The sequence below is a fragment of the Oncorhynchus mykiss genome, chromosome 8 (genome assembly GCF_057628025.1).
Source record: "Oncorhynchus mykiss isolate SJ-2025 chromosome 8, ASM5762802v1, whole genome shotgun sequence".
NCBI lineage: Eukaryota > Metazoa > Chordata > Actinopteri > Salmoniformes > Salmonidae > Oncorhynchus > Oncorhynchus mykiss.
Genome location: NC_143029.1, coordinates 72,468,195 through 72,481,176, shown reverse-complemented (window position 1 = coordinate 72,481,176; position 12,982 = coordinate 72,468,195). Strand labels below are relative to the sequence as shown.

The following is a 12,982-nucleotide window of genomic DNA, read 5'->3' as shown; positions in this document are numbered from 1 at the left end:
TGTAAATAAGACTTTGTTCTTAACTGACTTGCCTAGTTAAATAAATTAAAAATAACGCTTAAAACAAGCAAAAATGGCCCAATGTTCCTAGGCTGTAAATAAGACTTTGTTCTTAACTGACTTGCCTAGTTAAATAAATTAAAAATAACGCTTAAAACAAGCAAAAAGGGCCCAATTGCATTTATCTTCACTATGTAATTTTTACTGTTTACTTTCTCTTGTCTTTCATCAGAAGTAAAGATGAATCAATGGCACAAGAACATTGTGAGACCATTGCATCGTTATAACTACATTCAGTCTGGACTTCCATCCTCCCATGAAAGACCTTGTGTACTGTGAACAGATTTATCACCTATCAACACTTCCCTTCAATTAAATGACACACGCACACACACGCACGCACACACACACACACATACACACACACACACACACACACACACACACACACACAGAAAAAAACAGCGCGTCATCATGCTCAGTGAACGTCCCACAGTAATGAGGTGATGGTGGATACTCACGGGTCATAGGCAGCCAGGAGAAAGTTGAGTAGCAGACTGATGGACTGTTCCACATTGATCTGGTGTGTGGTGGGCATGCGCTTGTTGAGCTGGTAGAAGATGGTCGATAGTATTGCTTCCAGGCGAGCCACAGTGAACTCTGTGTTGAGGTCCATGGTGTTCAGGCCGTTCTCTCTGAACGCCTCGATCACGTTCCAGATGTCCACCAAATGGACTGTAAAAGAACAGAATGGAATAGAATCCAATAGAAATGCATGTACACTGTTCTCTTTTAGCAGTCATTTTTTAGAGACAACTTTACAACTATTACTATCAAACACAGGATATCACACCATACTCACGACTAGTACTATCAAACACAGGATATCACACCATACTCACGACTATTACTATCAAACACAGGATATCACACCATACTCACGACCATTACTATCAAACGCAGGATATCACACCATACTCACAACTATTACTATCAAACGCAGGATATCACACCATACTCACGACTATTACTATCAAATACAGGATATCACACCATACTCACAACTATTACTATCAAACACAGGATATCACACCATACTCACAACTATTACTATCAAACGCAGGATATCACACCATACTCACGACTATTACTATCAAACACAGGATATCACACCATACTCACGAATATTACTATCAAACACAGGATATCACACCATACTCACGACTATTACTTTCAAACACAGGATATCACACCATACTCACGACTATTACTATCAAACACAGGATATCACACCATACTCACGACTATTACTATCAAACACAGGATATCACACCATTCTCACGACTATTACTATCAAACACAGGATATCACACCATACTCACGACTATTACTATCAAACACAGGATATCACACCATACTCACGACTATTACTATCAAACACAGGATATCACACCATACTCATGACTATACTATCAAACACAGGATATCACACCATACTCACGACTATTACTATCAAACACAGGATATCACACCATACTCACGACTATTACTATCAAACAGAGGATATCACACCATACTCACGACTATTACTATCAAACACAGGATATCACACCATACTCACGACTATTACTATCAAACACAGGATATCACACCATACTCACGACTATTACTATCAAACACAGGATATCACACCATACTCACGACTATTACTATCAAACACAGGATATCACACCATACTCACGACTATTACTATCAAACACAGGATATCACACCATACTCACAACTATTACTATCAAATACAGGATATCACACCATACTCACGACTATTACTATCAAACACAGGATATCACACCATACTCACGACTATTACTATCAAACGCAGGATATCACACCATACTCACGACTATTACTATCAAACACAGGATATCACACCATACTCACGACTATTACTATCAAACACAGGATATCACACCATACTCACGACTATTACTATCAAACACAGGATATCACACAATACTCACGACCATTACTATCAAACACAGGATATCACACCATACTCACAACTATTACTATCAAACGCAGGATATCACACCATTCTCACGACTATTACTATCAAACACAGGATATCACACCATACTCACGACTATTACTATCAAACACAGGATATCACACCATACTCACGACTATTACTATCAAACACAGGATATCACACCATACTCACGACTATTACTATCAAACACAGGATATCACACCATTCTCACGACTATTACTATCAAACACAGGATATCACACCATACTCACAACTATTACTATCAAACGCAGGATATCACACCATACTCACGACCATTACTATGAAACGCAGGATATCACACCATACTCCCGACTATTACTATCAAACACAGGATATCACACCATACTCACGACTATTACTATCAAACACAGGATATCACACCATACTCACGACTATTACTATCAAACACAGGATATCACACCATACTCACAACTATTACTATCAAACACAGGATATCACACCATACTCACGACTATTACTATCAAACACAGGATATCACACCATACTCACGACTATTACTATCAAACACAGGATATCACACCATACTCACGACTATTACTATCAAACACAGGATATCACACCATTCTCACGACTATTACTATCAAACACAGGATATCACACCATACTCACGACTATTACTATCAAACACAGGATATCACACCATACTCACAACCATTACTATCAAACACAGGATATCACACCATACTCACGACTATTACTATCAAACACAGGATATCACACCATACTCACGACTATTACTATCAAACACAGGATATCACACCATACTCACGACTATTACTATCAAACACAGGATATCACACCATACTCACGACTATTACTATCAAACACAGGATATCACACCATACTCACAACTATTACTATCAAACGCAGGATATCACACCATACTCACGATTGCATTTCTTCTGAACGAATCTGAGTTTGCAAGCAGTTCTATATGTGGACAATCTTATGGAATCCAACTCTTGTGCCCCTGTAGGAAAAATACATTAATTGTGAAAGGCAATGTGAAAGACAGTAACACAGGAATGCTGCTGAGGATAGACTGTGCGGAGCTCTTGGGAGAAAAGTGTTGCTCATAGGCTATTCATGTGGACATTAACACTAGATGTGTGTCTAGTTTTCCGAATGAACGCTGTTCTTCTGTGTAGGCCTATACTGGATGCTAATTATATTAATATTTTGTAGAAGTAACCTAGTAAATGACTTGGTAAATGTCATTAATAACATTATTATGTATACTATAGTTATAATACTTGGAATGTGTGTCTCTCTTTAGAGATGGCCCTGGACACTTACGCATCTCTGCGAACAGTTGTCGTCTCTCCGCCATGATGTCGCCACTCCTCCCACGATCTTCAATCATTCTGATCAGAAGGAGAGGAAAACTGAGTGACTATTCATTAGTAATGACTTAGCAGGATTACACCACTGGATATGACAGTTTACTTTCTAATAGTGATACCTTTGTAATGGATGAATGTGTGCAGCAAAATATAGTGCTTCCCAGGTAATCATTTTGCCATTTGAATACATGAATGTAACACTACTAACTCAACAGCTTGTTAGTAGTTGTAGTATTATTCACATAGTAGTGCTACTGCTCAGCTGTAACTTCTATCATGTACTGTATGTCCTACGGTCCTACTGACTCGATGCATTTAGCAAGCCCTCAGTACAGAGTTAAACACACTATTCAACAAGCGCAACACTATCCCCTTGGCTATCACCACCATTACACTCTACATACTGTATCATCATCCACTTGATGTCACTATCCACACACTATTTTCTAAATTCACTTCATTGCCTGAATCCGCACAAGATACTGTATTAGTAGTTCCAAGAGGCCATCACTAAACATCATCTGTAAAATTATTGACACTTAGGGTCATTTTTTTTCATCAATGCTGAGCATTTTTTACCTCCTCACACTGCCCATCTTCACTTGAATAAATGGTGGCATGCATGACCAGTGTTTCCTCTATATTTATTTAAATTGTGGCAGCCACTCCAAATAATACGATGTAAAATGTTTTCATTGTAAACTTAAATGACTAAAACTAAATATACTGTACAGTATGTAGAAAAGATAATGGAGCTATGCATTTTAAATAAGGTAATATTTGAGAACTAACCAAACTGTCCAGTGTTTCCAGGTTCCTATGAAATATGACCTATAATTACCTACAATATGAATGAAATAGTTTTCCTTCCAAAAACTGGTAGCTAAGTATGTTAAAAAGCAGATGTTCTATGTCGGAATGGTGTGAGTGTACCCCAACAACAGAATGGTATGGGTGTACCCCAACAACAGAATGGTATGGGTGTACCCCAACAACAGAATGGTATGGGTGTACCCCAACAACAGAATGGTATGGGTGTACCCCAACAACAGAATGGTATGGGTGTACCCCAACAACAGAATGGTATGGGTGTACCCCAACAACAGAATGGTATGGGTGTACCCCAACAACAGAATGGTATGGGTGTACCCCAAACAACAGAATGGTATGGGTGTACCCCAACAACAGAATGGTATGGGTGTATCCCAACAACAGAATGGTATGGGTGTACCCCAACAACAGAATGGTATGGGTGTACCCCAACAAAAGAATGGTATGGGTGTACCCCAACAACAGAATGGTATGGGTGTACCCCAACAACAGAATGGTATGGGTGTACCCCAACAACAGAATGGTGTGGGTGTACCCCAACAACAGAATGGTATAGGTGTACCCCAACAACAGAATGGTGTGGGCATATACCAGTGATTAAAAATATTAATACAGTAGACCACTGATTGGCCAGCTCATTCTCCCCAAGACCACTGATTGGCCAGCTCATCTTTCTCAGTAGTATGACATCATATTCTATAGCCTTGGTCTGTTTAAGATGCAAGTTTGAGATGGGGTTCGTCTCCAATTTATGCTTTGGCCACAAATGCGAGTATAGGTTGAGTCAACAATATTATTTGGGTATTAGTTAACAGAATATGAACTTTTAAAAGTTAGATTTTCACTGGACAGTTACTTCAAAAGTCCAAATGTGTAGAATTGCAGGAAATTAGCTTTAATTGAACATGTTCTCTCAGCACCATGATTTTTTGTTGTTGTAGAATTACAGGAAACTAGCTTTAAAACTGTAAAATATTATCTCTGCCCCATGGTAAAATGTGTAGAATTGCAGGAAATTAGCTTTAAAACAGCAAAAACCAGTCTGTGCAGCCAAGAGGGACTCTAAAATCCTAGGGGAAACACTGATGACAGATATGTTCTTACCGGTTGACCTTCAGGACACATGCAAACAAAAGTCAGGGCATTGAAAAACTTGAGTGAAACAAGGAAGAGTGTTTCACAGGGGGCAGAGTGGCAGAGCGAGCGAACGCTCACACCATGCTTCGCTGCACTGTCCAAGGCTGTCTAATACACATAGTCATGTGCTAAGTTGCCATAGTAACAAATAATCTTTTTTTGTTTTATTTTTATTTTTTGAATTTTACCCCTTTTTTCTCCCCAATTTCGTGGTATCCAATTGTTGTAGTAGCTACTATCTTGTCTCATTGCTACAACTCCCGTACGGGCTCGGGAGAGACGAAGGCTGAATGTCATGCGTCCTCTGATACACAACCCAACCAGCCGTACTGCTTCTTAACACAGCGCGCATCCAACCCGGAAGCCAGCCGCACCAATGTGTCGGAGGCTACACCGTGCACCTGGCAACCTTGGCTAGCGCGCACTGCGCCCGGCCCGCCACAGGAGACGCTGGTGCGCGATGAGACAAGGAGATCCCTACCGACCAATCCCTCCCTAACCCGGACGACGCTAGGCCAATTGTGCGTCGCCCCACGGACCTCCCGGTCGAGGCCGATTGTAAGAAAGAATCTTGTCACTCCATTGTCCATTTAAAAAAAAAATAGGGTGCAATGTCTTCGTATCCCCTTAGAGTGGTCCAAGTTTGTGGAGCAAGGGTTTTCACCACCCTCTCGTCATACATCTTCTCTTGAAGATCTAACAGACACCATTCATGTTTGAATCAGGATTTGAATACATTGTAATTACAAATAGAATAAAACTAGGATAGAACTTGTCAATTATACAATGAGAACAGAAATGATAAACAACTTTGACTCATTACACTCGTTCTACTAAGACTGGCCAATTTTCAACAAATAAGACTTTAGAATTTATATAATTGAAAGTGATAAATATGCTAATATTATGCAGGAACTTCCAAATGTTTCATTACAAATTCTAATTCAAGGTACTGTACACATAAACAAAGATGACAACAATTTTTCTGCACACAGATCCTTTTCTGCAGAGTTACGCCCTCTGTGGTAACACTGGGTAAAATTGGTTAAAAAAAATACTGAAATCATTAGACACGGTATTTATACCATAAAGATGACTGTAAACAAAAACTATCTGTCTGTAATGTAAAGTTTTAGTTGAAGTAAGTAACAACAATGTAAAACACTTTTTAGTTAATAATTCATGAATCATCCAAGAGCAATCTACGGTAGATGTCTCGTATACAGTAGTACAGAAACACATAACTAACTAATAATAACATGTTAACATACTCAAACTCCCTTTTCATATCACAAAAGTAACAGAGACAAGTTCTTGTGCTAAGTATTTGACCTTACAAAGGCTATTTTTAAACTGTGAAATAAATAGCTAAGATTGACACAAACTACTATTCCCCTGGTGAAGATTGAAAACTACAAGCAACACAAATCAGGAGATTACAAACTTGTCAATGTTGAACGTACCCTTCAGAATGTACCATGTTCCTCTGTTTCCTTCTCCTTCTCCTTGTCTGTCTGTGTGCTACTCCAAAGGTTTGTCTTTCTTAACAACTGTACAGAGTATAAATCCCTCTCTACCAGGCAAGCATGACAACAAAAGCAGCCAGCCTCAGTTGGACGGTGGTTTGCTTAGCTACAGTCAGATATCTGAAATTAGAAACTGTCAGGACACAGCTTGTGCTGCTGCCTCTATCTTTAACTTCAAATGAGCAGGCTCCACATTCTTGTACAGATTTGCTGGCTCTCCAGTTGCAGTCCCTTCCAACCTCTCGCTTGGCGCCTGCCCAGCAAGCATTACTCTTGCTCTGTGCCAGTGTCAAATACACTTGCAGTATTAGAAAATAACTGCCCTGAAACGAGCAAATCATCGTACACCATAAACTAAACATTGCAGATGACTTGTAACTCTCCACCTCTGCCAGAATCAAACTGAGGCTATAAAGTCAGTTTCTCTCAGCGTTATTAAAATGATCACATTTATTGCTGCAGGGGATATATACTCTCTTGCCCAGTTATTAACTGAGTTCCAGGCCCGCTGAACCATTCCCTTATAAGTCCCTTATTTATATTATGGCTCTATTTTTACCACAGGCGAAGAAAGAAAAGCACAGGAGACTGTGGTGTTTTTCATGTATATTCTTAAACTACTTGGATCAGGTTGTCATACAGTATTTCCGGGACACGAGCAGTTGCTTGAGTTGTGGCCCTGCATATGCCCATAGCAGACTGAGTCATAAGCTACATATTGCAGCTGTTCATGTATTTACTTTCATCCACTGATTGCCCAGTGTTATTTTTACATCATTAGAATATAATTGATGTTGGCACCTGATTTCCAACCACAGTGTAGAGCTGGGTGTAGAGCTGTCTACTTTGTTCAGTTATGAAGTTAACTGTACAGAAATCACCAACAAAAACGCCCATCACATATTGAAATGGTGTATTTATAGCAGCCTATATAGTCAGTTAATAAGACGTCTAAACAGTCTTATGTTGTCTGTCTGGGAGTCTATTACACTGGACACTGCATGTCTCTGAGTTGCCCCAGTCAGTTATCTGCTCGTGGGGCCTCTGGCCTGGGCAGACAGCACTGAACTGGTACAACTCAGAGACATTGCAAAGAGGCCATGGGTCATTGCTCCACAAGACAAAAACTCACGAGTGTTCTTGACGTGTTTATGGTTGTTGTTCCTGAATAGAACTGTGTGGTTCCTGAACTGACACTGTGTTCCAACGTGAACTCCTTGATGGAGGAAAAAAAACTGATACTGGCAACTTTATACTGGTGATTAGTGAAGCTGCTTCAGGTAATCTCTGCAACAGAAACAACTGGATGGGTAGGAAATGTATGAGCTATATACCAAACTGTTGGTTAATGATGCCATTACAGTTTTACAACCAGCCATGATGGCCATGTCAATGACTAGATTATTTTATCTAGAATGGATCATGCTCAGCTCTAGTGTATTTCAGAAAGAATTGAGAAACAGTAAGATATTTCAATGTTTTTGTCAAACACACATGATGAGTGAAGAAAGGCAACAGGCAGCAGATGACAGATTTATATGCACATCGATTGCAAAATAACCCGTATCCCTGTAACGACAGAAGCATCCCTACAAATGAGCGACATAACGGTGTCATTTTTACAACATCCAAATAGTCAATAGTTTAACCCTATTAATTGACATGCATTTTGCCTCGTGATACATTTTTTTTCTCGATCTCACTAGTTCCCACTACACAGTAACTTAGTGATAATTCTCGTTTCACTACCGATGTTGCAGTGCATTTGTGCTGTCTATACTTACCAGGACATCGAGGCATGGTCATAAAACTGCATTGTTTACCTCCAGGAATTGAAGTGTCAGCCGTATCCATATATATGATTACGATTCATTTAGACCAATTCACCATTACACCTAGAACGCTGCTAATCCTGTTATTACTAACGCTTTTTGCAATGGTGCTGTATTCGAAATGTTCGCGTAACGTTAGCACTACCCAACATTTGCTTCGAGTATGTGGCCTCTGCCGATGACGTAATGCGGAATCTCTTAACTTGCGCCAGTGTACAAATATTGAAGTTGACAAAAGAAACATATAAACACATAATGATTCAACCCACCATGACTACAATGCACAGGAAGTATACGTGCCGTGTCTGGAAACAATCCCCATCAGATTGTTTTATTATTATCATTATTCAAAAGTTTGGGGACACAGAAATGTCCTTGTTTTTGAAATGGAAGCGCATTTTTTGTCCATTAAAATAACATCAAATTGATCAGAAATACAGACATTGTTAATGTTGTAAATGACTATTGTAGCCGGAAACGGCAGATTTTTTATGGAATATATACATGCTTACAGAGGCCCATTATCAGCAACCATCACTCTTGTGTTCCAATGGCACATTGTGTTAGCTAATCCAAGTTTATAATTTTAAAAGGCTAATTGATCATTTGAAAACCCTTTTGCAATTATGTTAGCACAGCTGTTCTGATTAAAGAAGCAAAGACCTTTCTTCTGAACCTAGTCAGTCTATTCTTGTTCTGAGAAATGAAGGCTATTACATGCGAGAAATTGCCAAGAAACTGAAGATCTCGAACAACGCTGTGTACTACTCCCTTCACAGAACAGCGCAAACTGTCTCTAACCAGAATAGAAAGAGGAGTGGGAGGCCCCGGTGCACAACTGAGCAAGAAGACAAGTACATTAGAGTGTCTAGTTTGAGAAACAGTTCTCAACTGGCAGCTTCATTAAATAGCACCCGCAAAACACCAGTCTCAACGTCAACAGGGATGAGGCGACTCTGGGATGCTGGCCTTCTAGGCAGAGTTGCAAAGAAAAATCCATATCTCTGACTGACCAATAAAAATAAAAGATTAAGATGGGCAAAATAACACAGACACTGGACAGGGGAACTCTGCCTAGAAGGCCAGCATCCCGGAGTCGCCTCTTCACTGTTGACGTTGAGACTTGTGTTTTGCGGATACTGTTTAATGAAGTTGCCAGTTGAGGACTTGTGAGGTGTCTGTTTCTCAAACTAGACACTCTAATGTACTTGTCCTCTTGTTCAGTTGTGCACTGGGGCCTCCCACTTATTGCTTCTTTAATCAGAACAACAGTTTTCAGCTGTGCTAACATAATTGCAAAAGGGATTTCTAATGATCAATTAACCTTTTAAAATGATAAACTTGGATTAGCTAACACAATGTGCCATTGGAACACAGGAGTGATGGTTGCTGATAATGGGCCTCTGTACACCTATGTAGATATTCCATAAAAAATCTGCCGTTTCCAGCTACAATAGTCATTTACAACATTAATGATGTCTACACTGTATTTCTGATCAATTTGATGTTATTTTATTGGACAACAAATGTGCTTTTCTTTCAAAAACAAGGACATTTCTAGGAGACCCCAAACTTTTGAACGGTAGTGAGTATATATATAAATATATATACAGTACCAGTCAAAAGTTTGGACACACCTACTTATTATTTTTATTATTTTTACTATTTTCTACATTGTAGAATAATAGTGAAGACATCAACACTATGAAATAACACATATGGAATCAGGGAGTAACCAAAAAAAGTGATAGCCAGATAGCATAAATATCCAGATAGCCTTAATCCTTTAAGCGAATCCTTCCCCTAACCCTAACCTTAACCTTTTAGCTAACCCTAACCCTTTAACCTAACTCCTAAACTTAGCCAAATGTCTCAGATTTACGTACAGAATAACACAAAATGCTCTGAGATCAGGTTTCCAATTTAGGCAGATGTTAGAGGGCCTCTGCTTTGATGTCAGAGGGCCTCTGCTTCAGCACAGCAACCGGTGCATCAAATCACCAACAGGCTCCTGAACAGCTTCTATCCCCAAGCCATAAGACTGCTAAATAGCTAACAAAATGGCTACACAAACTGAGTTTTTTATTTGATTTATTTCACCTTTATTTAACCAGGTAGGACAATTGAGAACAAGTTCTCATTTACAACTGCGACCTGGCCAAGATAAAGCAAAGCAGTGCGACACACAACAGAGTTACACATGGGATTGTTGACCCTTGTATTTTATATTTTAGTCTCTATGCACACTCACAGGACTCTACACACTCATGAACACTGACACTCCAACACACACACACACACACACACACACACACACACACACACACACACACACACACACACACACACACACACACACACACACACACACACACACACACTTAATTTGCTCACACACACACACTCACATACAATAATCATAAACGCTGCTGCTACTTTGTTTATCATATATCCTGATGTCTATTACTGCAATATCCCTGCACATTGTAAATATGGAATTGGAACTGACCCTGTATATAGCTTACTTACTTGTGTTCTTCTTAATTCTTTGTATGTGTGTGTTTTTGTTCTGCCTTATGTTATTTTTAGTACTACATTGATATTGATTACTGCATTGTTGGGTTAAGAAAGACATTTCACTGTACTTGTGCACGTGACATTACAACTTGAAACTTTACTTAAGAATGTGTTTGTTTCATATGGTTGTTTTGCTTTTCATCTTTTGTCCTACTGGGCACACACTGGTTGAATCAACGTTGTTTCCACGTAATTTCAAGGAAATTACGTTGAACCAACTGGAATAGACGTTGAATTGACGTCTGTGCCAGTGGGGTGTAATTGATGTGTTTATAGATATGTATAGTGTAATTGTTGTTTATTGGTGTGTTCATGCAGAGCTCATGTGCGAAAGAGACCGCGGTCTCAGCATGACTCCCTGCTTAAATTAAGGTTAAAAAACAACCTAAAAAATAAATGGTGGCTGTGTCGAGTGGAGTGGACTTGAGACAGCTGAGGCAGCAGGTATGTATTGTGTTTAATAGCTTACTGTTTTTTTTTGCGGGGGGGGGGGGGGATTGAGAGAGCGTGCAGTTTTATTCACGTAACACTTTAGTCCGTTAGACCTTTGATATTGAATCCCTGTTGAATATTGTGTTTGCTGTGTTGCACTGAAAATCAGTTTGCTGTGCTTCCACATAAAATTTGCTGTGTTTTGTTTCAGGCCTTTGTAAAACTGTAAATTACCTTTGGTGACATCAAATTACGCCTGCCCAGTAAACTGGCGTACTTTACTATATTTGTAATACAATCTATATATTTTGTGATAGTCCTGTCTTGCATGCTTCCATATCAGTATCCAGTTAAGGTCTTATTGACCCTGCCCTATCTTAGAACCTGTCTCACAGATCTAAGAATGGTAGGCATATAATGTCTGCTCCTTATTTTGTTTAACTTCTAGAGCATTCAATTGTGCTTTAAGTGGAAATGGCATTGATTGCCAGTAACCTTCCCCATTTCTCCTTCTCCCAAATCCAGTCAGCTGATGTTCCGAAAGAGCTGCAAAATCTAGACAATAGACTAGATTGTCTAAATAGCTAGACAATCTGGACTCTTTCTTTCTAAAATTATCTGCCAAAATTGTTGCCACCCCTATTACTAGCCTGTTCAACCTCTCTTTCGTGTCGTCTGAGATTCCCAAAGATTGGAAAGCAGCTGCGGTCATCCCCCTCTTCAAAGGGGGTGACACTCTTGACCCAAACTGCTACAGACCTATATCTATCCTACCATGCCTTTCTAAGGTCTTCGAAAGCCAAGTCAACAAACAGATTACCGACTATTTCGAATCTCACCATACCTTCTCTGCTATGCAATCTGGTTTCAGAGCTGGTCATGGGTGCACCTCAGCCACGCTCAAGGTCCTAAATTATATCTTAACCGCCATCGATAAGAAACATTACTGTGCAACCGTATTCATTGATCTGGCCAAGGCTTTCGACTCTGTCAATCACCACATCCTCATCGGCAGACTCGACAGTCTTGGTTTCTCAAATGATTGCCTCGCCTGGTTCACCAACTACTTCTCTGATAGAGTTCAGTGTGTCAAATCGGAGGGTCTGCTGTCCGGACCTCTGGCAGTCTCTATGGGGGTGCCACAGGGTTCAATTCTTGGACCGACTCTCTTCTCTGTATACATCAATGAGGTCGCTCTTGCTGCTGGTGAGT

General features: G+C 39.7%; 1 protein-coding gene across 6 annotated transcripts in view; it reads right to left on the bottom strand.

Annotated features, from left to right (window-relative positions):
- Positions 1-9,068, bottom strand: part of LOC110530463 (dystrobrevin alpha) — a 38,507-nt gene extending 29,439 nt beyond the window's left edge. For 3 of the 6 annotated variants that reach the window (XM_090182470.1, XM_090182471.1, XM_090182474.1), the window contains exons 1-4: positions 8,714-9,068; positions 3,389-3,456; positions 2,982-3,062; positions 522-735 (exon numbers count right to left, since the gene is read on the bottom strand). In XM_090182470.1, coding sequence (XP_090038596.1) covers positions 522-735; positions 2,982-3,062; positions 3,389-3,455 — 362 coding nt within the window. In that variant the 5' untranslated portion in view covers position 3,456; positions 8,714-9,068. Of the gene's footprint in view, positions 1-521; positions 736-2,981; positions 3,063-3,388; positions 3,457-6,866; positions 7,212-8,713 lie in introns of those variants that run through there. The other 3 variants (XM_036986089.2, XM_036986092.2, XM_090182473.1) reach the window with 1 other exon arrangement.
- Positions 9,069-12,982: the final 3,914 nt, after the last annotated feature.